We start from the raw sequence: 26319 nt of genomic DNA on the forward strand, positions 1-26319 counted from the left end.
TAAGACCCACTAATTATTTAATTATTTACAATAGGTGCTTTTTTGTAATATTCACTGATCTGGCATTCAAGTCAGGTCTATGAAAACGCCCTTTTTGTTACACATTTTACCAGAACCATACATAATGCACATTCACTAATAATGACTAACTTCTTATAGAAAATTAACACAGGTCTCATAAACAATCTCTCAAGCACATGCCCACGTGCTAGTGAGTATCCAGCTAATATTTATATTTAAAGTTTAGCCAACTTGGATCTATTTGCTAGCTAACACTTTGTTCAGTTGTTGAAATCAAGTGGCCTACCTTATTTCTCAGAATGAGAACGAGTTGCCAATTCCTTATACAAATGCATCTTTTTATGATTATAGCACATTTATAAAACACAGACTAGACTGCTAGGATAACAGTATTTGGCAGAAATGCTGCTATAGTGGTACTGCAACGCCGCGCGCGACAAACTGAGCATTCATTTTCCACAACTAATGTGCATTGATACTCCCGTTTTAGTAGTGTCTGTTCTGTGCGCAATTATGAGTAGTTGAGACATAAAGACTGAACTCCAACTCTGTTACAGTAAAATGTCTCAATGTGTTTCGGTGTCCATGTGACCAATTCTGTTGGGCCAAACCTCAAATGCAAATAGCGAGTTGGAACCGCTTGTCAGAGAGGAAGAAGTGATCTCTCATCTTTGTTGTTGTGAGTGGCTGGGGGAGGGGCTTGGTGTGTGTGTGTTTGTGTAAGCAAAGAGGAATCTGTCCAAAATATGCCCAATGCGTTTCTATGGGCTTATTTTGGACCTAAGCTTGTCGCCTGACTTCCTGCCTTTGGGACAACGACTCCAAATCAGAATTAATTAATTCGATATGATGCCCAGCCCTAGTTTGGGATGACTGAGACATTACCCACTGTTCGTGTGTACGTTTTCTGGTGGGTACCATAGTTGACTGAAGTCCCATGCTATGCTACAGTGGGATCCCCAGTGCCAGTGAGTCGCTGTTATCAACTAGCTGTACAGTCCCGTGTAGCTCAGTTGGTAGAGCATGGCGTTTGCAACGCCAGGGTTGTGGGTTCGATTCCCACGGGGGGCCAGTATGAAAATGTATGCACTCACTAAAACTGTAAGTCGCTCTGGATAAGAGCGTCTGCGAAATGACTAAAATGTAAAGTTGGCCCATGAGCTCCACAGTTGCTGGCTGCATTAGGCAGGCTGGGTTAACTCCTGAAGTATTTACTGCTCCCTGGTATGCAATCAATGAGGTAGGGAGGTGTGTGTGGCTACCTATGTGGACATGATGAGACAGAGACTGTGTGTGGAGATGAGTGGGGTCATGACAGGCAGGATGATGAGGGGTTAAGCTAGGAGCTGGAAAAAGGAGGCCAGTGGAACACATAAAGGGCTAATTTGGGCTTTTGTGTGAAAACCGGTTTGGGGTGTCAAGGTTTAGGGCTGTCATTGTCCATCTTCAGGCCCTGCGTTGAACTGTTGACTCCTGACCATAAATACATCATCATGGCTATGGGTCTCACAGGAACTCTCATCTGTGTCTTTGTCTGTAGGTGTCTGCCTCTTTGTCTACCAACGAGTCAATGCCAGGTGACCCTATCAGTCTGCGTGTCAGTGGTGAGAAGGGCTCCTGCGTATGTGTCGCCACCGTGGACAAGAGCCTCTATCTTCTCAAGCCAGACTTCCAGCTCAGTCCAGACAAGGTCTGTCTCCCTCCATCTTACCTTGTTTCTAATCTATAGTACCGCTTAACTACATTCGGACAGGTAATGAATGTAAGCCATCCATGTCCACTGTTCTGTAGGTGTTTAAAGAACTGGCAGACTTTGATGTGTCCGATGGCTTTGGAGTTCCCAAAGACGACGGGCACTTCTGGTGGCCGGGGCTGTCGTCTAAGCGACGGAGGCGTTCTTCAGTGTTCCCCTGGCACTGGGACATCACTAAAGATGCCCGCTTCGCCTTCACGGTGAGAACAACGCCCAATCATCAGGCGTAGCATAAGATCTTCAGTCTATTGTTTTTACAATGTGTGTGTGTCTGTAATGTGTAACAGGAGACTGGTCTCGTGGTGATGACTGACATGGTGACCCTGAACCACAGACAGAGTGGAGGGATGTACACAGACGAGGCCGTTCCTGCCTTCCAGCCTCACACATCCACACTGGTGGCAGCCATGCACTCTCGCACTGTGCCCAGGTAGCTACACATATAACGGCAGGTTTTTGCCAATTATAACTTGTCACTGTGCCCACTATTCTCTAGTACCTGAACCAGAAACTGGACTGTTGGGATGGGGACCATAAATATTTAGGACTTTACTCCACAAATGACTTTAATTCTTGAGATGAACATTACACATGTGTGCCTTAACAAATGTCAGCGTGGGTTTAAATACAATCAATTTTCCAACTACAGGTTGTTGCATCCAGATCCATAATGGAAGGTCTTTATTGATGTCAAGTTGTGTTGTTTTGGTTGCAGAACAGAGAAGCGCAGGCGGACATTTTTCCCGGAGACGTGGGTGTGGCACTGCATCAATGTCAGGTACTGGAACACCCACATCGTCTGTGTGTGTGTCTCTGTGTGTGTCTGTGTCTGTCTGTGTCTGTGTGTGTGTGTGTGTCTGTGTGTGTGTCTGTGTGTGTGTCTGTGTCTGTGCGTGTCTGTGTCTGTGTGTGCGTGCGTGTCTGTGTCTGTGTGTGTGTCTGTGTGTGTGTCTGTCTGTGTCTGTGTGTGTGTCTGGGTGTGTGTCTGTGTGTGTGTCTGTCTGTGTCTGTGTGTGTGTCTGGGTGTGTGTCTGTGTGTGTGTTTGTGTGTGTGTCTGGGTGTGTGTCTGTGTGTGTGTTTGTGTGTGTGTCTGTGTGTGTGTGTGCGTGTCTGTGTCTGTGTGTGTGTCTGGGTAAAAGATTGAAAGGAATGTAAGTCTTATTTATTAATTGCTTGCTTTTCTAAAGTCACCCAACCTTGCCAGCAGGCATACCAGCTAAGATAGTTAGATAAGCTAGCTACTCTAACTTGATTGATAGCCTGAAATGGCTTCTTGGTAGCTGGAGACTATGAGGTTTGGAGATTGGGAACCTATCTGAGCTAACTTAAAGCCAACTTCATAAAATTGCTAGGTGGCTAGTAGTATTACAGAGAAACGGAAAAAAAACACACAAAAAAAACAGGTTAAATCTGAGGGGGCACGTGCCCCTATGAGCGTGACGCCTGTGCGTCTGAATGCATTTGTGTGTGTGTGTGTTTGAGAGAGTGGGTGGAGATGGTCTCAGCTGCATCAGATTGTGGGTATTTAATTGGGATTTGGGGGTGTTCCAGATCTGTGAGGATGGAGGAGTGGGAGGGGTAAGGGAGCACATATTTGAGAGGGGGATATTTCACCACTGCATTTTCTCCCAGTGGGTGTGAATGTGGCCCATTTAAGCAGGGTTGTCTTGGAACACACATCGGTTTTCTCAACAGCTCTTGCCTTTCAATTCCAGCCAATATAAATAAACTGGCCATAGATTTCCATATGCTTGATTCCTTTGGGCAGAGTTGTGTTCTGCCTAATTTCCTATTCAATCCAACGCTTTGATTTCCCTTATTGAGTGTATCAAAGTCATTTTGGGGTGACTTTGATAAAAAGACAGTGCGTTAGTAATTTCCGAGAATGCTTATTATGCCCTGTGAAAGCCAGCCAAAACCAACGTCAGTACGGGTAGCCAACAATGATCTCACTCATTTATAAAACAGCTTTACTGAACACCTGCCTGTTTTTCACACCTATGTATTGCAATGTGTTATGGGCAGAATATTACTTAGTTACAGGTGTTTCCCATATGAGACACATATTAGATCAATCCCCTTCATTCCCATAACGTGGTCTTGTTCCAAAAATTAGTCTGAAACAGTGTTTTCTATGGGGGTCATGCTTAGAGAACATTGTTTGTTGGAATGGTACATTAGCTTCTGAGTAAAATGTCACCCCCCCCCCCCCCCCCCAATCTGTTTTGGCAGTGATGTCACCGGCGAAGCTGAGTTACGATTGGACGTTCCAGACTCCATTACCACCTGGGTGACAGAGGCCATTGGCTTGTCAGAGGAGAAGGGGCTGGGCCTTGCCAAGAGGGCGGAGCTTCGTACCTTCAAGCCCTTCTTCGTAGACTTCACCCTCCCCTACAGTGTGATACGTGGGGAGCAGACCAAAGTACCGCTGACTGTTTACAACTACCTGTCTACCTGCGCAGAGGTGAGGGGGCGAGAAGGGGTGGACACTAAACCATGACGACCACGAGGAAATCTGGTCCTAACACGACCATAACTGTGTCCATCCTCCTGTTTACAGAGATGACATCATGGTGTTAGCAGATGAGCCTGTTGAAGGGCTATGCGTGCTGTGCTTTAATGTCATGTTAGGTGATTATGCAAGCCAATGGAGCCCTGGCTTTGATGTCTGCCTGAAAACATGTGATTCTTATATTTCCTGCAAAGTTATTTATGACTTGTGGCGTGTGGATAAAGAACAGTGAAACAACCTGACTCCTTTACCGAGCCCTTTGCGAAATTTGGACGATGAGTGGAACTTAATCCTTCAGGGAGCCTGAGAGCCATGAGTCAGTCAGCATGGAAAATGTGCAATGTGATTCGAAATTCCCCAAAATCCTTTAAGAGCTTTGAGGAGGTCACGCTACATGAAGGGACGAAACGGAGAGCAGATATGACGCGATCATGTCTTGTCAGAAGAAATCCAACTCTGTTGTGTTAATGCAGGGCCTTCCTGTGTGTGTGTGTCTCTCCCTCCCTCTCTCTCCGTCTTGCTCAGGTCCATGTCAAAGTCACCGTTCCCAAAGGCATCAAGTTTGTGGGCCACCCCGGGAAGCATCACCTAACCAGGAAGAAGTGTGTTGCTCCAGGAGAGGCCACACCCACATCCATAGTGCTGTCCTTCACTGAGCTGGGCGCGGCCAACATCACAGGTTATTCAATCTAGTCAGTTACTGGGAAACCCCTGGGGAAGAGTTCCAAGTTCTCTCATAGTTCTTACGGTTCCGGAAATCCTCAGTTTTCTGATGTTGTAAGCGTATTGCTAATAGCTCTTGAAGTTTGGGATTTGATTCATAGGATATTGCAGGTTGGTATGGTACGCTGCCCCTTTGTGAATGCTGTTGTTACATGCTGTAGGAGTAACACCTACCTTTTAGCTCTCCTCTCCATCCAACCCTAAATCCATGAGGCCTTTGAAGGCTTAAGGCATCCACATTCTTCCCAGCCGAAACAGTTCGGAAGAGTTTGTGCATATATATATATTTAAAAAAAAATGTACTCACAATTTCGGGACATCCAATTGGTAGTTACAGTCTTGTCCCATCGCTGCAACTCCCGTACGGACTCGGGAGAGGCGAAGGTCGAGAGCCATGCGTTCTCCGAAACACGACCCTGCCAAGCCGCACTTCTTCTTGACACACTGCTCACTTAACCCGGTAGCCAGCCGCACCAATGTGTCGGAGGAAACACCGTACAACTGGCGACCGTGTCAGCGTGAATGCGCCCGGCCCGCCACAGGAGTCGCTAGAGCGCGATGGGACAAGGACATCCCGGCCAGCCAAACCCTCCCCTAACCCGGACAACACGGGGCCAATTGTGCGTTGCCTCATGGGTCTCCCGGGATTGGACCTTGATCTGTAGTGACGCCTCAAGCACTGCAGTGCCTTAGACCGCTGCGCCACTCGGGTTGCCATTTCCTGCATATATTATGACGACATTGCGAAATACTGCACCAAACAGCTTAGTTAGATGTAAAATTGCACAACTAATATCTCCTCTGCAAAAACTTCCAAATTAATGACAGATTTCTGAGTTATCTTAGATTAATTGTGACTATTTTGAGGAAATGTATACTACGGCGTCTCAAAATGGACAAACAGTACTATTGCCGCTTTGTTCTCGCGAAGGTCTTTTAAGGGTGTATGCGAGCAGACTCGTTCGGTTTGCCTAGCCGACGTCGGCTAGCCGCCAGCCGAACTGAAGCATGCTGACGCCTTTATGTGATCTGGTCATCCAGCGATACAAATAGTCCCCTCAAAGGTACAAAGCGGGCCACCAGCGGGGGAGCAGCCGGGGCCTTGCACTGACACTCAGTGGCATGTTGATGAGTTTTCAGGTCACTGGTGGTCAATTGGCCCCCCACGGCTCTCTCTCTGTCCACTGGCCCCTAGTCTTTCCCTCTCATTACACACACACAAAGAGAACACATTGGCACACAGCCACGTCTCCAATGTGCTTCTCTGCAAAGGGAACTACATGTTCTTTAACAATCATGATTTGTGTTGTTGTGCAATGTGGGATTGTGTTGTTGATAGATAGATGTATGGTGCAGTTAAAGGTGTGCATTTACAAAACTATTTCATTAACATAACTATGTTTTCTTCAAATAGCATTCTTCACAGTATAGTCTCTTGGCTGCTTGTTCGATTTATTTTATACAGTAAATTTGTACTTAAAATGTATGCAATAAAAGTCCTGCTTAGTGGGAACTTACAAGCAAAAAAAAAACATCCTGATATACAGTATGGTGAGGTGAAGTATATCTCTGTTTTTCCTGCCGTAGCACGGGCCATTGCCTATAGTGAGCCGGGCTGCTGCTTAGATGGACTCCAGTCAACTAAAACAGGCAAAAACATAGATGACCTGGAGGACCGGAGGACCCCCATTGGCCTTGACTATGTCCGAAGGAGTGTCCTGGTGGAGGTATGAGAAATGGGGGAGAGACTGCCTGGGGAGAGAGCTGAGATGGGGAGCAAATGCTTGCTGTACCATGTACTGTCATTAGTAGAGAGTGATGTCAGCTCTAACATGTTGTTTCTCCCCCTACAGCCAGAGGGCCTGCCAAGACAGTACACCTACAGTGTCTTCTTCTGCCCCAACGGTCAGTATACAGTTATATATTGTACTATAGTACTACACGGGTATAAGAGCAAGTACATTTTAAGTGTTACCCAACACCTTTCTGCCTCTACAGTCTGGTTTATTTTCTGCACTGGGCCACAATTTAATGTGAATCTGACATTTCTATTCTCAGAGCGAATCCACGTCTCCACACCCAACAAGTATGAGTACCAGTACGTGAAGAAGCCGGCCAAGATGACTCACTTTGAGGTGGCAGTGAAGACCCACAACGATGCCCATTTTGCCTTCTCACCCAGCCCCCACGACAGTGCTGAGATGCTGGAGATTGTACTGGGGGGCAGACAGAACACCCGCTCCTGGATCTCCCTGGGCAAGATGGGCGAGCCAGTGGTCAGCTCCCCCACCCCGGGCATCCTCTCCTGGGATGAGTTCCGCAGCTTCTGGGTCAGCTGGAAGGGTGGCGTGGTGCAGGTGAGAGGAGGGGGATGATCAAGCCTAGTTCTCTTTTTGTTATTGTAGCATCTATTCTATATAATGAGTTCTGGGATTTGTGTCCTCATATGAATCCTATACAGATCCACTGTGGCATCTCCAACATAGAGCCCCAGTCAGACAGTCAGACAGGCAGACAGACAGTCACTCAGACAGTCAGTCAGTCACTCAGTCAGTCACTCAGTCAGTCAGCAGGTCAGGGCTTGAGGTAGAGTATAGTAGTGAGTTGGGGTAGTGAGTTAGAGAGGGAGCGTTCGACTGGGCAGGCACAGGGGCTGTGTAGTCAAGAGGACTGGCGCCACTTTTAATGACATACCTGTGAGGTCACGCTTAACGGGCTGGACACTCGGTGATCCGTGTCGTCCGCATGGCGCTGCCTGGCACACAGGCCTGAACCCTGCATTAGCCTCGCACCATTCACCAAAGGGAGCAATTAAAACCCTGCAGTTTAACCCAGTATGGCCCAATAAGAATCATTTATTTTTCTAGTGACTGATTGCATTTCGGTTTGATGAGCCATTTTCAGCTCTGCATGGTCTTTGGTTTAATGTGATTACAAAATGGCTATAAATACCCAGGGTGCGATCTGTTCATTTGGAACTACGGATTGAGTGGATGTAGGAAAAAGGTGATGCAGACTGCTGTTGCTAACTCTTGGCAATGGATTTTATGTGTGCCTAGGATTTGAAATGCAAAAGCAACCCAAACTGCTTTTTAAGTAGAATCTTATTGGTTTCCAGTATTTTACTTATTGACTTTAAGCCACAGGGGCTTCCTCTGTACAGCATTTGCGAACACTTATTTCTATCATGTTCTCATTAGATAGTCATTTAATCGGGGTGAAATTCAGAACCACATTTATATCGTGTCAGGCTTTTATTGGAACGTGGCAAAACCCAAGGCACTACACATCTGTTGTGACAACCATATAATTTGAATTACAACATCCTGGCTATCTCTCTGAGTTTGACCAGCACTCGAGGTAGAATTGCCCGTAAACACAGATTTAGAATCAGATACCTTACCCCCAATCCTAATCAGTAGGTCAATGAAAGACACCTGACCCTGCATCAGTGGTTAGGGACAACTTCACCCTTTCACTCCAGTCAAAAACCTCTAAACTCTCAAATCGATCTCTGATAGGTCGGACATGGCTTGCAGCCGTCCAATGAGTCGGTGATCCTGCAGTGGTCCGGCCACCTCCCTGGCCAGGTGCGTCACATAGGTTTCTCCACGGGCTGGGGCTCGGTGGGGGAGTTTAAGATCTGGAGGAAGGAGGACTCTGATGAGAACCACAACGAGGCCTTCACCCTGGGCGTCCCTCACAACGTGGTGCCTGGCTCTGAGACCGCCACCGCCTCCATGATAGGTGAGGAGGGAGACAATTGATTTATCATCCATTTCTCTTCGTTCTCAAAGCCCTATAATTTCCATTATCTGAAGGTCTGCTTCTCTTCCTCCTATTCACTTTGACATACCTTGTCCATGTGGTTAATTAGTTGGCATGAATAATTTCTCTCTGAATGACGTTTGATGAAACAGAAGAAGAGATGTTATCTCAATAAAACTAACTTTATGTGAGGCAGTGTTGCTGAACAATTTCTGTTTTGTGATGTGTCAGGGGACGTGATGGGCCCCACCCTCAACAACCTGGACAAGCTGCTGCGGCTGCCCTTCGGCTGTGGGGAGCAGAACATGATCCACTTCGCCCCCAATGTCTTTGTCCTCAAGTACCTGCAGAAGACCAGACAGCTCAGCCCTGAGGTGGAGGCCGAGGCCACAGACTACCTGCTGCAAGGTAACCACCGGAGAGATCAAGTAGTTCATGGACTGTGAGACCTAGGGCCAAATCCTACCTTCAGAACCTTGAGATATTCCCTTTGCGTGATGTCAGTTACCCCTGTGAAGATCATCTTATAAAGTCAATGCATTTACCATCCACTTAGTTCTAAAACAGTGTTTCGCTGATATTCACCTGGGCCCAGATTCACAAAACCTTCATAAGAAGACATTTCTTCTTAACTGTCATTTTTTAATTAACAATAGACATGAGAGAAAGTTAAGCAAAGTTGCTCTTCCTCAAAAAGGTTATTGGAAAATGTCTTGCGCTATTTCTTATGTTTCTCCTTAAGCAAAAAGTTAAGAAGAAATTAGATTCTTGAAAGTAAAGTTATTGGAAATCTTAATTCCAATATAGTTAAACACTTGTCTTAAACTCAGGGCAGGGAGAGAAAAAGCTCATGAAAGCAATTGAACATGTTTAATTCACTCACAAACTAAATCTGAAAGTTTTAGTATTGATTATTTTAAACCCAAGAACATATTTTAGAAGAGTAATCTCAGTAAGAAATATGCTAACATGATTGCCATTGCTAGCTAGATAGCTAGCTAAAACGGTTGCCTAGCAACAAATATCTTAAGAAGATTTGTAAGAAGATATTTGAGAAGTTCGTAAGAAAATCATAAAATCTTAAGCTATTGTTGAGGAATTGCACTTACGAACTACCTTATGAACTTCTTTTTTTTTCTTTTCTTAAGGATCTTACGTTTTTGTGTAAGAAGTGTTTTGTGAATCTGGGCACTGGTTTGGATATCAGTATTAATGCAAAAGTACTTTAGCATCAACCCACTGATTCTTTCTCCCCTGCACCATCCCAGGGTACCAGAGACAGCTGACCTATAAGCGCCAGGATGGATCCTACAGTGCCTTTGGAGAGAGGGACTCCTCTGGGAGCATGTGGTAAGTCATCTACTCTTCACTTAGGTTTACATCCCTCAGTAAGTCATCACTTAGGTTTACATCCCTCAGTTAGTCATCACTTAGGTTTACATCCTTCAGTTAGTCATCATTTAGCTTTACATCCCTCAGTTAGTCATCACTTAGGTTTACATCCCTCAGTTAGTCATCACTTAGGTTTACATCCTTCAGTAAGTCCTCTAGTCTTCCCTTAGGTTTACACCCCTCAGTTAGTCATCACTTAGGTTTACACCCTCAGTTAGTCATCACTTAGGTTTACATCCCTCAGTTAGTCATCACTTAGGTTTACATCCTTCAGTTAGTCATCACTTAGGTTTACACCCCTCAGTTAGTCATCACTTAGGTTTACACCCCTCAGTTAGTCATCACTTAGGTTTACACCCCTCAGTTAGTCATCACTTAGGTTTACATCCCTCAGTTAGTCATCACTTAGGTTTACACCCCTCAGTAAGTCCTCTACTCTTCCCTTAGGTTTACATCCTGCACGTCAGTTCACTCCGGAAGGTACATAGATTAAAACTGCATACCGCTCGTCCACTTACCCTGACCTGAAGTGGGTTATTGGCAGAAACAATGGGAGCTCTTATCAGTAACATTGTATATGCATGGTCATACCCTCATATTCCTTTGTTTAAATCGGTCCGAGTTGTGCTCGCTGAGTGTTTATTTAATGTTTACACATCCCTGGAGGCAGGCAGGCGGCCACGACCATGTCATAATATTTGGAATAGTGAATACGGCGCGTATGAGAGGCTCCAATGTTCTGCTTGCATATTCAGGCCACTTGCATACCTTCAGGGTGATTTATTAGTTGATGTGGGTATTATGATATTTAATAGAGCTCAGACTGTGAAACAGTAGGTTAAATAAACCCAGGAGAATCATACACAAACGTATAATTGGTTCCCAAGGCAGCCGTGGGGCTCCAGTAAGTTATTTGCTGTTAAAGAGGGTTAATGCACGCGGAACAGAATGGCCCCTGGTTGTTTTGGCCCAGGGGCGAAGCAGCACCTCTGTATGTAGGCTACACTGACTACACCCCCCCATCCTCCTCCTCACAGCCTACTACCACTGGAGACACAGGAGCTTGCTAGGCTCTAGGCCACTTAATGAAAAAAGCATTTTGCCTCTCAACATGCCCTAGAAACTGGAACTGGGGCATGTCTTGTCCAAAGCAATTGAATCACTGCTCTGGTGTAATTGGTAATATCATTCAACTTTTCCATGAAAACCCTTGAAACCTCCATATGCAGGAAGAGGATATTAAGAAGATATGAAGTGTAACGGTCATAATAGTATAAGCGTTGGTTTTGGAGCCTCGGGCAACATGGCAGGACACAGATGTTGAACCTCATGTAAACCTGTAGCAACAAACTCTTTATTAATCCATCAACTTGGTGTTTATATGTCAGAACAACCCACCTTTTGTTTGGGCTCCAGAGTTAGTCATTAGTACAGGTCATTTATGGGCAAGTAAACAGCGTTCTTAATGCAGTGTTAATGTATTCCAGTTGTAAAATGGTATCTAAGCGGAAATTGTAGGGCATAATGAAAAGATTGTACGTAATGACACAGGCAGTAATGTCTTATTAGGCTAATGCTGGGTCTGGGTGATGCCAAGGCCCTTAGCCCTACTCTACTCTACTTTTCTCTACTCTACTCTACTCTACTCTACTTTTCTCTACTCTACTCTACTTTTCTCTACTCTACTCTACTTTTCTCTACACTACTCTGTTCTACTCTGGTCTGGTCTCTGTCCCTGTGGGTTGAACAGTCCCTGTGGGTTGAACAGTCCCTGTGGGTTGAACAGGACCTTGGGACACAGAGCTGAGGATGAGGAGGGGCTGGTTCTCATCACTAACTCCTGCTTGCCTCTCAGGCTGGTGTGTGTGTGTTTAGGGTGGTGGTGTTGGGATATATCAACATGTCTTTGCGGGATTGGAGGTGGGTGTATTGTGGTGAGGCCTGGAGCGGAACTGACAGCCCCTCTTCTGGCATCGCTTGCATACCTGCCTCCGTCTGGATCCAATGAGAGCCACATGCTGCTGTAATCTGCAGAACCCCCACCACCACCACCCTCCACCCCCTCAATCCCTGTAGCCTACTTAATACCCTGGCCTGGGGTAAATATGCAGCCTGATGGAGGGCTCCACAGCTCCACACTGTGGGTCTGTTATTGGGAGTCACTCTAGACATCCGCATTGCCTCCCAAAATTCTCAAATGCTCCTAGAGTCTGGTTTTCGAGACTGTGTTAGTGGTTCCTGATTAGATACACACGGGACGTGTTGAGGCTGGCAAGGCATTTCCCTGTGAATGAGATTGATCTGGCAGTGGGGCTAGAGTGGATTGGATAGCAGAGATAGAGAGAACTGATCTACTGTGTTTTTAAACTATCTATTTCCACTCCAATGCCAAATAGGCATGGTGAGAAACTAGGGTGATTATAGCAGGAATTTTGTGTTTTTATCAAGCCAGATCTTAGATAACTGGGTGCTGGATTGGTAGATGTTTACATATTGAAATGGAGAATGGTTGTTATTGCTCTGTGCTTGGATATGGTAACCCTTTCTCTCCTCTCTCACACACACTGCCATGGAAGCCCTGGTGCGTGTGTATCCATATGGTTTTACCACAAACAGAGCACTCTATCATTCATTCAAACTAAAACTGACTGCAGTAACAACTGTGCGAGAACCAGGGCCATCTGCTGCCTTTTAAGACTTTGAGGAACTATAATTTTGACTTTGAGGAACTATAATTTTGACTATCTTTACTTTGAAGATTCAAATTCGTCTATTTGGACTCCATATGACCCATTATTTACAACTACTACTCAAACAATAAATCTGTTTATAAAACCTGCATCAAAATAACCAGTAGCCAGGGAATTTATCATGTTGTGGCGTTGTTAACATGGGACGTATTTGTCAGTAAGCCTCGGTCGTTCCTGTAGGCAATTATAAAAACCTTGGTTTCAACTTACAACGACGTTCCAGGATGCAGCTCCAATGTGCTGTTCTGAATGACCTCTGTGTGCTATCCAGAAAAACATGTAAACAACCTCCCCAAACTGCAATACAAGGGGAGTGGAAGCCCGGAGGGAGGGACTTCAGCAGGCCAGAGTGGAGGAAGCAGCCCTGTCTCGGTCATTTCCTCGCACACTAAATCATCTATACGCTACCCAGCACCTCTCTCCGGTGCCTGGCAGTTAAAGCCGGTGACACAATATTACTTAACATTATAAAAATTCCTGCCGGCTTAAGGCTCCATCCCTGCTCCCTCTCTGGGGAGACATAACTTTCAGGGCCCAGCAAGGGAAGATTTAGTACCGTGGTTTATGGGAGAGAGTTATTTCTTACTCTCTTGGTTTGTTCCTTCAGTTACGGCCCAAATGTATGTTTGGGGGAAAACACACATGGTTTATTTATTTATTACACCTTTTTATGGTAAGCAGCGTGCCTCATCATCATCACTTTGTTGCTGTGGGGAGGATGCTGTAATGGAATGCCAGTCTGTAATTAAAGAGCATTGGCCGGAGTGTGAAGGTTTCACTGAAGGGCAGTTGTTTATGCATGAACGTGTGTTTATTAGCTTAGCCAGGTCCCTCAGTCATCACCATTGGCATCTCTGTGGGTCTTGAGTTCTTCTCTGTGATTCCCGCTGTGATTCCAGTTCAGAAACTACAGGTCACACACTGTTGCTGCAGATTAGGAATGCCAACCCTGGGGATGGCTGTTTGTATATGTTCAGAATGCTTACGGGATATTCCGGCATGCAGAAACATACTTGATTTTTCTTTGTGAAATTCCTTGTTCTTGAGACAGAACAGCTGCTGGATCCTGTGGTGGCAATCTGTGCTTTCCCACTCCTCCTCCATCTTCCCCTCTTTCATCTTCATCTGCTCTCCCTCGCTTCGTACCCCTCCCTCCACCCCCCTCTCTGTCAGTCTGTCTGTTTTTGCCTGACAGAATTTTGATGTAGTTTGATCTTCTCAGCATGACGTGCTGTGTAGTTTGATTTTCTCAGCATGACATGCTGTGTAGTTTGGTATTCTCAGCATGATGTGCCGTGTAGTTTGGTCTTCTCAGCATGACGTGCTGTGTAGTTTGGTCTTCTCAGCATGACGTGCTGTGTAGTTTGGTCTTCTCAGCATGACGTGCTGTGTAGTTTGATTTTCATAGCATAACGTGCTGTGTAGTTTGATCTTCATAGCATGACGTGCTGTGTAGTTTGATCTTCTCAGCATGACGTGCTGTGTAGTTTGATCTTCTCAGCATGACGTGCTGTGTAGTTTGGTCTTCTCAGCATGACGTGCTGTGTAGTTTGATCTTCTCAGCATGACGTGCTGTGTAGTTTGATCTTCATAGCATGACGTGCTGTGTAGTTTGATCTTCTCAGCATGACGTGCTGTGTAGTTTGATCTTCTCAGCATGACGTGCTGTATAGTTTGGTCTTCTCAGCATGACGTGCTGTGTAGTTTGGCATGTATCAGCTGCCATCTCACTCATCCTTGTTGCTGTTGAGAGATATAAAAGGTGTGACTGGTTTGGGAATATTTCACCCCATTCAAATGGTTTATGTGAAGTTTGCTAAGTATTTTTGAATGATATGTCAGCACATGCTTGAAAGAGTCCCAATCCCTCTCTCTCGCTGTCTCTTCCCTCTTTCTCTCTCCTCTCCAGGCTGACAGCATTTGTGTTGAAATCCTTTGCTCAGTCTCGTGGGTTCATCTTCATTGACCCAGAGGAGCTGCATGCTGCCAAGGCCTGGCTCATCAACCACCAGAGAGAGGAGGGCTCCTTCCCCGCCATGGGACGCATCCTCAACAAAGACCTGCAGGTGTGTGTGTGTGTGTACTGTGTGTGTGTGCGTGTTTTCATAAGCACCATTAACCAGTGTTATTCTCCATCTAAAGGGAGGAATCCATGGAAAGATCTCGTTGACGGCGTATGTGGTTGCAGCCCTCCTGGAGACAGGAATAGCTTCGGAGGTAAGAGGATCAGTGGGGGGACCATGACCTCTCCGATTAAACACCCTCACCTCCCGAACAGTATTATTTAGCACAGTATTCCTCAAGGGGCGAATCTTAACCTGACATTTATATGTTAGTGTAAATTTGACATTTAATGAAACTTTCAGGCTCAGACCTAATACCAGACTACAAATACAGCTCTCTCTCTCATCCAGATATAGGTTGTGTGTGTGTGTGTGTGTGTGTGTGTGTGTGTGTGTGTGCGCGTGCATGTGACTGTGTTTGCCAGTACATTCCCATCAGTTGGAAATATGGATGTCCTGGCACAGAGCCCAATCATATTTGTTATGCTCCAGTGGCGGTAATTTAATATCTAATCCCTGGCTGACTGCATCAAGAGATTTATGAGGAGGACATGCAGAGACAAGGATGCCTGTGAAAGGTAGTACACCCAGGCCACATTCCTGTCACCTCGCCATGCTCTTACCCTGGTGCTGAACCCTGGACGACGTGCTCACCGTCCTGTTGAACTCTCTGCAGTGTGCATTGAAGCAACACATAGGACACACTGGCAGTTGAACATTTGATCAACGTCATGGTCGCTCTAGTAAAAAGAGATCTTTGGCTATTGAAAGGTAGCAGTGTCCTTATTTTAGGGCCAAGTGTGGTATGCCCTTTATCTGTCGTTGTTGCAAAAGAATGTTGCTGTTTATGTGTACAGTGACTGAGTCCATGTAATGTTTATGCTTTGTCCTTCATTGAGTGTGTTGCCAATACCAATGTTAAAATCCAGATTGTTATTGTGTCAGCTCTCTGTTCATTCAGGCACAGCTCTTCGCAAAGTATTCACAAAGTATTTTTTCACTCTAGTTCCCTTCCATCCATTTCCCTCCCCCTTCACCAAACCCACCTCTTCTCTTCCAGTCTTCCTATCCTTCCCTATCTATCCTGAAGGGCTCTCCAGAGAACCAGGCCTCTAAAACTGATACTAACTGAAAAGGGATACTTGACATCAAAGCAAAACTCCTTCTTCCTTCCAAATTCAGTTAATTAAAAGGTGACTGGACAGATTAAAGTGAGTGGCTGTTGAGGTCTCTCATCTGAGCACATCTGGAAAAGCTCCTGCCTTTAATGGCAAAGTCTATGTTTATTAGCCTTTTGATAAGCAGCACATCTGAGTTGGGGAGTATGAGTTGGAACAGGACTGATCTTGAACACTCAGCAAAGATCAAATATGCCGGACTTAAGTTAAAGATGAATACGGAGGGATGGAGGGAGGGAGTTGTGGAGAGAGGTGTATCCATTACTCATACGAAGGTTTGGTCTGTGTGCACACATATGTGTGACATGTGTTAGCGCACCTGTGTGCTTGTTTATGTCTATTTCTATAAATATGTGTACTCTTCCCCAGGAGGAGAAGACAGCTGTGGCCAAGGCAAAGGGTTTCCTGGAGAGTAACACATACTCAGCTGATGACCCGTACACCACAGCCCTGTCTGCCTACGCCCTGGCCCTGTTACGAAGCCCCTACGCCACCCTCGCCCTCCGACGCCTCAACCACATGGCCATCACACAAGGTACTCAGCTGTTAGGAAGTTTGGTTGCCTACCAATTCATATACAGTGAGGGAAAAAAGTATTTGATCCCCTGCTGATTTTGTACGTTTGCCCACTGACAAAGACATGATCAGTCTACAATTGTAATGGTTGGTTTATTTGAACAGTGAGAGACAGAATAACAACAACAAAATCCAGAAAAACGCATGTCAAAAATGTTATAAATTGATTTGCATTTTAATGAGGGAAATAAGTATTTGACCCCTCTGCAAAACATGACTTAGTACTTGGTGGCAAAACCCTTGTTGGCAATCACAGAGGTCAGACGTTTCTTGTAGTTGGCCACCAGGTTTGCACACATCTCAGGAGGGATTTTGTTCCACTCCTCTTTGCAGATCTTCTCCAAGTCATTAAGGTTTCGAGGCTGACGTTTGGCAACTCGAACCTTCAGCTCCCTCCACAGATTTTCTACGGCATTAAGGTCTGGAGACTGGCTAGGCCACTCCAGGGCCTTAATGTGCTTCTTCTTGAGCCACTCCTTTGTTGCCTTGGCCGTGTGTTTTGGGTCATTGTCACGCTGGAATACCCATCCACGACCCATTTTCAATGCCCTGGCTGAGGGAAGGAGGTTCTCACCCAAGATTTGACGGTACATGGCCCCGTCCATCGTCCCTTTGATGCGGTGAAGTTGTCCTGTCCCCTTAGCAGAAAAACACCCCCAAAGCATAATGTTTCCACCTCCATGTTTGACGGTGGGGATGGTGTTCAATCAATCAATCAATCAATTTTATTTTATATAGCCCTTCTTACATCAGCTAATATCTCGAAGTGCTGTACAGAAACCCAGCCTAAAACCCCAAACAGCTAGTAATGCAGGTGTAGAAGCACGGTGGCTAGGAAAAACTCCCTAGAAAGGCAAAACCTAGGAAGAAACCTAGAGAGGAACCAGGCTATGAGGGGTGGCCAGTCCTCTTCTGGCTGTGCCGGGTGGAGATTATAACAGAACCATGCCAAGATGTTCAAAAATGTTCATAAGTGACAAGCATGGTCAAATAATAATCAGGAATAAATCTCAGTTGGCTTTTCATAGCCGATCATTAGAGTTTAAAACAGCAGGTCTGGGACAGGTAGGGGTTCCATAACCGCAGGCAGAACAGTTTAAACTGGAATAGCAGCAAGGCCAGGCGGACTGGGGATAGCAAGGAGTCACCACGGCCGGTAGTCCCGACGTATGGTCCTAGGGCTCAGGTCTCTCAGTTGGCTTTTCATAGCCGATCATTTAGAGTTGAAAACAGCAGGTCTGGGACAGGTAGGGGTTTCGTAGCCGCAGGCAGAACAGTTGAAACTGGAATAGCAGCAAGGCCAGGCGGACTGGGGGCAGCAGGGTGTCATCATGCCCGGTAGTCCTGACGTATGGTCCTAGGGCTCAGGTTCTCAGAGAGAAAGAGAGAACGAGAGAATTAGAGAGAGCATACTTAAATTCACACAGGACACTGGATAAGACAGGAGAAGTACTCCAGGTATAACCAACTAACCCCAGCCCCCCGACACATAAACTACTGCAGCATAAATACTGGAGGCTGAGACAGGAGCAGTCCGGAGACACTGTGGCCCCATCCGAAGAAACCCCCGGACAGGGCCAAACAGGAAGGATATAACCCCACCCACTCCGCCAAAGCACAGCCCCCGCACCACTAGAGGGATATCCCCAACCACCAACTTACAATCCTGAGACAAGGCCGAGTATAGCCCACAGAGGTCTCCACCACAGCACAAACCAAGGGGGGGGGGGGCGCCAACCCAGACAGGAAGATCACGTCAGTAACTCAACCCACTCAAGTGACGCACCCCTCCCAGGGACGGCATGAAAGAGCACCAGCAGGCCAGTGACTCAGCCCCTGCAACAGGGTTAGAGGCAGAGAACCCCAGTGGAGAGGGGAACCGGCCTGGCAGAGACAGCAAGGGCTGTTCGTTGCTCCAGCCTTTCCGTTCACCTTCACACTCCTGGGCCAGACTACACTCAATCATATGACCTACTGAAGAGATAAGTCTTCAGTAAAGACTTAAAGGTTGAGACCGAGTCTGCGTCTCTCACATGGGTAGGCAGACTGTTCCATAAAAATGGAGATCTATAGGAGAAAGCCCTGCCTCCCGCTGTTTGCTTAGAAATTCTAGGGACAATTAGGAGGCCTGCGTCTTGTGACCGTAGCGTACGTATTGGTATGTACGGCAGGACCAACTCGGAAAGATAGGTAGGAGCAAGCCCATGTAACGCTTTATAGGTTAACAGTAAAACCTTGAAATCAGCCCTTGCCTTAACAGGAAGCCAGTGTAGGGAAGCTAGCACTGGAGTAATATGATCAAATTTCTTGGTTCTAGTCAGGATTCTAGCAGCCGTATTTAGCACTAACTGAAGTTTATTTAGTGCTTTATCCGGGTAGCCGGAAAATAGAGCATTGCAGTAGTCTAATCTAGAAGTAACAAATGCATGGATTAATTTTTCTGCATCATTTTTGGACAGAAAATTTCTGATTTTTGCAATGTTACGTAGATGGAAAAAAGCTGTCCTTGAAACAGTCTTGATATGTTCGTCAAAAGAGAGATCAGGGTCAAGAGTAACGCCTAGGTCCTTCACAGTTTTATTTGAGACGACTTTACAACCATCAAGATGAATTGTCAGATTTAACAGAAGATCTCTTTGTTTCTTGGGACCTAGAACAAGCATCTCTGTTTTGTCCGAGTTTAAAAGTAAAAAGTTTTCAGCCATCCACTTCCTTATGTCTGAAACACAGGCTTCTAGCGAGGGCAATTTTGGGGCTTCACCATGCTTCATTGAAATGTACAGCTGTGTGTCATCCGCATAGCAGTGAAAGTTAACATTATGTTTTCGAATAACATCCCCAAGAGGTAAAATATATAGTGAAAACAATAGTGGTCCTAAAACGGAACCTTGAGGAACACCGAAATGTACAGTTGATTTGTCGGAGGACAGACCATTCACAGAGACAAACTGATATCTTTCCGACAGGTAGGATCTAAACCAGGCCAGAACTTGTCCGTGTAGACCAATTTGGGTTTCCAGTCTCTCCAAAAGAATGTGGTGATCGATGGTGTCAAAGGCAGCACTAAGGTCTAGTAGCACGAGGACAGATGCAGAGCCTCGGTCTGACGCCATTAAAAGGTCATTTACCACCTTCACAAGTGCAGTCTCAGTGCTATGATGGGGTCTAAAACCAGACTGAAGCATTTCGTATACATTGTTTGTCTTCAGAAAGGCAGTGAGTTGCTGCGCAACAGCTTTTTCTAAAATTTTTGAGAGGAATGGAAGATTCGATATTGGCCGATAGTTTTTTATATTTTCCGGGTCAAGGTTTGGCTTTTTCAAGAGAGGCTTTATCACTGCCACTTTTAGTGAGTTTGGTACACATCCGGTGGATAGAGAGCTGTTTATTATGTTCAACATAGGAGGGCCAAGCACAGGAAGCAGCTCCTTCAGCAGTTTAGTAGGAATAGGATCCAGTATGCAGCTTGAAGGTTTAGAGGCCATGATTATTTTCATCATTGTGTCAAGAGATATAGTACTAAAACACTTAAGTGTCTCTCCCGATCCCAGGCCCTCGCAGAGCTGTGCAGATCCAGGACAGCTAAGCCCTGGAGGAATACGCAGATTCAAAGAGGAGTCCGTAATTTGCTTTCTAATGGTCATGATCTTTTCCTCAAAGAAGTTCATGAATTTATCACTGCTGAAGTGAAAACCATCCTCTCTTGGGGAATGCTGCTTTTTAGTTAGCTTTGCAACAGTATCAAAAAGAAATTTTGGATTGTTCTTATTTTCCTCGATTAATTTGGAAAAGTAGGATGATCGAGCAGCAGTGAGGGCTCTTCGGTACTGCACGGTACTGTCTTTCCAAGCTAGTCGGAAGACTTCCAGTTTGGTGTGGCGTGTTCTTGGGGTCATAGGCAGCATTCCTCCTCCTCCAAACACGGCGAGTTGAGTTGATGCCAAAGAGCTTGATTTTGGTCTCATCTGACCACAACCCTTTCACCCAGTTCTCCTCTGAATCATTCAGATGTTCATTGGCAAACTTCAGACGGGCCTGTATATGTGCTTTCTTGAGCAGGGGGACCTTGTGGGCGCTGCAGGATTTCAGTCCTTCACGGCGTAGTGTGTTTCCAATTGTTTTCTTGGTGACTATGGTCCCAGCTGCCTTGAGATCATTGACAAGATCCTCCCGTGTAGTTCTGGGTTGATTCCTCACCGTTCTCATGATCATTGCAACTCCACGAGGTGAGATCTTGCATGGAGCCCCAGGCCGAGGGAGATTGACAGGTATTTTGTGTTTCTTCCATTTGCGAATAATCGCACCAACTGTTGTCACCTTCTCACCAAGCTGCTTGGCGATGGTCTTGTAGCCCATTCCAGCCTTGTGTAGGTCTACAATCTTGTCCCTGACATCCTTGGAGAGCTCTTTGGTCTTGGCCATGGTGGAGAGTTTGGAATCTGATTGATTGACTGCTTCTGTGGACAGGTGTCTTTTATACAGGTAACAAACTGAGATTAGGAGCACTCCCTTTAAGAGTGTGCTCCTAATCTCAGCTCGTTACCTGTATAAAAGACACCTGGGAGCCAGAAATCTTTCTGATTGAGAGGAGGTCAAATACTTATTTCCCTCATTAAAATGCAAATCAATTTATAACATTTTTTACATGGATTTTTTTGTTGTTATTCTGTCTCTCACTGTTCAAATAAACCTACCATTAAAATTATAGATTGATCATTTCTTTGTCAGTGGGCAAACGTACAAAATCAAATACTTTTTTCTCTCACTGTAAAACACTAAACTGACATGACAGACCCATTGTTCTTCCACATACTGTTTCTTACACTTTCGTCTCTCTCCATTTCCTTCTTTGTCTTTCTTCTCTCTTTCAATCAGACGGCTTCACCCACTGGAGTCTGACAGGCAGCACGGTGACAGATGAGGACACCTTCATGGGCTTTAGTGACGGTCTTTCTCAGTCAGGTATACACACACTGTCTGGCCACAGCTAGACTATCCTCTATGACTGATGATTCTGATGTTCTTAGATCTTGACTTTTAGTATTAGTTAGGCTGTCTGGTGTTTGTATGCTAATAGTCTCCTCCATGTCCCAGTGGTGTCAGCGGAGGTGGAGATGACAGCATATGGACTGCTGACCTACGCCCTGCTGGGTGACGTGGCCTCCGCCCTGCCTGTGGTCAAGTGGCTCTCCCAGCAGAGGAACGCCCTCGGGGGCTTCTCCTCCACACAGGTACCCCTCACAAACACTGGAGAACCAGAGCCTCTCAGCCTCTTAGTCAAAAGCATTCTCCCAGATTAATCTCTCCCATATGTATTATTGTGTTTTTTAAGCGGCCAAATGGTTTTATTTTACCTTTAATTTACCAGGTTTTACCAGGTTAGCCTGATAATCTCTTTTAGAAGAGAGAACTGTCTCACAAAGGTATATTTGAAACAAATGGTAATTGGTCATCTGGTCAGTCAGTGTCCAAAGCCGCCTCCTAATAACTGTCTGTCCATCCACTCTCCTAGGACACGTGTGTGGCCCTTCAGGCGTTGTCTGAGTATGCCATCCTGTCATACGTGGGAGGAGTCAACCTGACCATCTCTCTGGCCTCTACAAACCTGGACTTCCAGGAGAGCTTTGAACTGCACCGCGACAACCAAAAGATCCTACAGAGCGCCTTGGTAAGGAGTATGGTCACATTGCCACTAGACTCTAATGTAAGGTCAGTTATGTTTTTTCCCATAATGGTTAAGGTTAGGATTGGAGGAAGGTAATCTGATCCTAGATCTGTGCCTAAGGGCATCTTCTTTCTGAGGTAAACGCTCTTGCTCAGGTGGTGAAGGGACCTCTACTGGACCATGATACACATAGAAACTAAAGTTACACAATTGTCAGTTTTCAATTATGAAAGGTACCTTAAATAACATCCACAAAGTCAATTCAGTTGAGGATAACAATGAGACTCTATCTAAGAGCAGTGGAATGTGTTTCCCAGTGAAGGAACCAGTGAGTGTTTTCAGGCTATGCGTCTACATTTCCTTCTCCTTCCCAAGCACCTGCCTATCAGTCACAGTGAGGGAATGGCTCAGGTGAGGGCATTAACTTTTCTTCCCTCTGCCGGGCATGTAATTCTCTGCCGTAATTAGCTCTGTCAGTTTAATTGGGGGTAATTTAGCTGTGCTGGTTAGTGGCCATGCTATTTGACTGCTGCTGCTTGGGTCTACAGCATTAATTCACTTGATAAGTGTCTCTCTCACCCCCCCCCCCCCCCCCCCCATCTTTTTCTCTCTTTCTCTCTCTCTCAACCCCATTTTTTTTCTCTCCTCTCGCTCTCTTTCTCTCTAGATCCCCAGTATTCCCACAGGGCTGTTTGTCAGTGCTAAAGGCGAGGGCTGCTGTCTAATGCAGGTATGTTACTACTGATCTCCTCTTCTACCATTATATCCTTCACTCACACTGAGAATTCACCAGAGGGGAAAAGCCAGTCCATTCCCATGACTCATTGCTCTAATGCCCAAATTCCTGACTGTAAATTGGAATGATCTGGTAGAACTTAGGCAGTTGTTCGGCAGGGACTGTTCGTTCCTCAATAACACTGACGCCCTGGATAGGATGCTGTTTTCGCTGTACCTTGTCACTAAAAACAAAAGGCTCTTTGAGGCCAGGGTGCATAAACAACTTCTTGGGGGGGGGGTTCCCCATGCAGCTTCCTGCTCTAGATAGAACACAGCGTTCCTCCTCTCCTCTCCTCTCCTCTCCTCTCCTCTCCTCTCCTCTCCTCTCCTCTCCTCTCCTCTCCTCTCCTCTCCTCTCCTCTCCTCTCCTCTCCTCTCCTCTGCTGCATGTTTAGAAGAGCCTGTCAACCTTATCCAGCTTCACATGACAGGTGATCATTACACTGGTCTCAAATGGGCTCTGTGATCCTTCAGATAACACTAACAGTTATTGGATCCTTTGAAAAAGGACATAAAGCTTATGTGTATTACTACTGTTTTAATGCTGCAGTTATATATATATATATATATATATATATCAATCAGTCAAATATATTTTATAAAGCCATTTTTACATCAGCAGTTGTCACCAAATGCTATAGAAACCCAGCCTAAAACCCCAAAGACCAAGCAATGCAGATGGCTAAGAAAAACTCCCTAGAAAGGCAGGAACTTAAGAAGAAACCTAGAGAGGAACCAGGTTCCGAGGGGTGGCCAGTACTCTTCTGGTGTGTCAGGTGGAGATTATAAGAGTACATGGCCATTAAGGCATTCCACAGAGATGCTGGCCCATGTTGACTCCAATGCTTCCCACAGTTATGTCACGTTAACTGGATGTCCTTTGGGTGGTGGACCATTCTTGATACACACGGGAAACTGTTGAGCGTGAAAAACCCAGCAGTGTTGCAGTTCTTGATACACTCAAACCGGTGTGCCTGGCACCTACTACCATACCCTGTTCAAAGGCACATCAATATTTTGTCTTGCCCATTCACCCTCTGAATGGCACACACACACAATCCATGTCTCAATTGTCTCAAGGCTTAAAAATCCTCCCCTTCATCTACACTGATTGAAGTGGATTTAACAGGTGACATCAATAAGGGATCATAGCATTCACATGGATTCAACTGGTCAGTGTATGTAATGTTTTGTACACTCAGTGTATATAGGAGCCATGGCTGGAGAAGGCAACTATTGCTGACTATCTCTGCCCCCCTCCACTCCTCCATACCTCCCTCCATCTATACACACATCTCTTTTCCTCCTTTCACACCTCTATCCCTCCATCCACACCTCTCCCTCCCTCAGCACATCCCTCTCTCCCTCTCTCCAGTCTGACAGTGCCTGAGGCCTGGAGCACCTGGGCTGTAATGAGACGACAACATCAGCATGATGAAAGCGAGAGAGCCTGTGTGTGTGTGTGTGTGTGTGTGTGTGTGTGTGTGCTAGCTTCCACATTCAATGGGTTTTCTCTGCAACACAGGTTTGCTCTGCACCTCTGCACTTTCTATTACACCCACAATCTGGAATACATTCTGTCTCTCTAAGCCACGCTGCTTGTTCTCTCCTCAGATTGATGTGTCCTACAACGTGCCTGACCCCTTGGCCAAGCCAGCCTTCCAGCTCAAGGTGGACCTGAAGGAACCCAGGCAGGAGCGCCACCCGCCAGCACCACCCTCCCCCCGCCACCCTAGCCCTCGCTCCCGTTCCCGTGCCGACAACCGCTCAGAGCTGAGCCGCAAACGCCGGGCGGCCACCGATGATGAAGACCCCGCAGCTCACCAAGACAACCTGGACTACCGCATCACCCTGGAAGCTTGTGCCAGGTACTGCAGAGACAGTCGGCTCAGTGCAGCAGCCTTTAGCCTAGCTAGCATTTAGCCTGGTAGTTTGCCTAGTTCTGCTAGCATTTAGCTTAGCATCTAACTCTGTTTCTCTCTCTTCAGGTGGCTCCACTCAGGTTCTTCCAACATGGCTGTCTTGGAGGTCCCTCTGCTGTCAGGTTTCTGTGCCGATGTGGAAAGCTTGGAGACGGTAGGACATAAACATACACACACACATTACAATGTCAGACAGACAGACAGACACGGCTCACATCTGAAGGCCATTTCAGAGGAGGCGGTGTGGCGTGGAATTTATCAGGTGAAGTAGGCACGAATGTCCTTTCTTTTTCGGCTTCCTAATTCTCACTTGAAACCGTTTTTGTGTTTAATAGGCTAAATTAAATATTTCAGATTTAAATATGATTATTTATCACGAAGTAGTTTGGATGTGGTGAAGTACTATATTTTTCTTAAGGGTAGTTTTAGTGTAGCTTAACTTCTTCCAGTGTAAAGTAATTGGTAGCTTAGTAAACTACTGTATATTTAGCTGCCCCTCCCCCCCACACACACTCAATTTTTTTAAACTCTATTACATGCCATGACATTGTTTCTCCTCTGTTGCTGTTTATGCTGCTCATGTTCTTCCCCACTGCGTCTCAGAAAGGTGTTTGTGGAGATTTGCTTATCAATGGATGAAGACGTTGAGTGGCTGAGACATGTGGCTCTGCTATTGCCCACATAAAGAATTATACAGTTTACTATAGAATACTATAGTCCTTACAATATAATTCTGTAGTAAACAGTAGTATACTGTAGAATACTATACTACATACGGTAGTATCCCTCAACCATGTGTAGTACTTAGTATGTAATTTTGAAGTATACTGTTGAATACTTTAGTAAATACTATGGTATTATTGACAAAAAAAACACTGTAGTAAATACTGCAAAAATGTCTGCAAAAAAACAACAACCTGCAAAAAAAAAAATTATATATATATATATATATAGTAAATACTACAGTATTTATTTGTATATACCCTGCCCATTCCCCTCCCCCATATCCCAATTTGTGTCACCTGTAAGTGAGAAACCTACATGCCAAGTATAGACCATATATTGTGTTCCCTATGGTTATAGAAAAGAGCAAAAGCTCTCCATTCAGACCCCAGTCCTACCTACCTAAAGGTTATGGAACATTTGCTCTTTTAGTATTTCTCCAGTAGGTTTCATCAAGGAGAAAGCCCTCCACTTCTATGTCAAAGGATAATAAGG

The 26319-nt window shown here is 45.6% G+C and overlaps 1 protein-coding gene across 1 annotated transcript in view; it reads left to right on the top strand.

The window, feature by feature from the left end:
• Positions 1-26319, top strand: part of LOC311130639 (C3 and PZP-like alpha-2-macroglobulin domain-containing protein 8) — a 47384-nt gene that overhangs the window by 10383 nt on the left and 10682 nt on the right. Inside the window, exons 16-36 of the mRNA XM_084163429.1 lie at positions 1562-1711; positions 1813-1974; positions 2062-2204; positions 2490-2552; positions 4008-4239; positions 4813-4966; positions 6598-6737; positions 6864-6915; positions 7069-7367; positions 8532-8757; positions 9010-9186; positions 10047-10128; positions 14830-14986; positions 15063-15137; positions 16531-16696; positions 21613-21699; positions 21832-21968; positions 22250-22405; positions 23070-23132; positions 24794-25047; positions 25168-25255. Coding sequence (XP_084019555.1) covers positions 1562-1711; positions 1813-1974; positions 2062-2204; positions 2490-2552; positions 4008-4239; positions 4813-4966; positions 6598-6737; positions 6864-6915; positions 7069-7367; positions 8532-8757; positions 9010-9186; positions 10047-10128; positions 14830-14986; positions 15063-15137; positions 16531-16696; positions 21613-21699; positions 21832-21968; positions 22250-22405; positions 23070-23132; positions 24794-25047; positions 25168-25255 — 3063 coding nt within the window. The remainder of the gene's footprint in view (positions 1-1561; positions 1712-1812; positions 1975-2061; positions 2205-2489; positions 2553-4007; positions 4240-4812; positions 4967-6597; positions 6738-6863; positions 6916-7068; positions 7368-8531; positions 8758-9009; positions 9187-10046; positions 10129-14829; positions 14987-15062; positions 15138-16530; positions 16697-21612; positions 21700-21831; positions 21969-22249; positions 22406-23069; positions 23133-24793; positions 25048-25167; positions 25256-26319) is intronic.

This window comes from Coregonus lavaretus (genome assembly GCF_964263955.1).
Source record: "Coregonus lavaretus genome assembly, chromosome: 6".
Lineage (NCBI taxonomy): Eukaryota > Metazoa > Chordata > Actinopteri > Salmoniformes > Salmonidae > Coregonus > Coregonus lavaretus.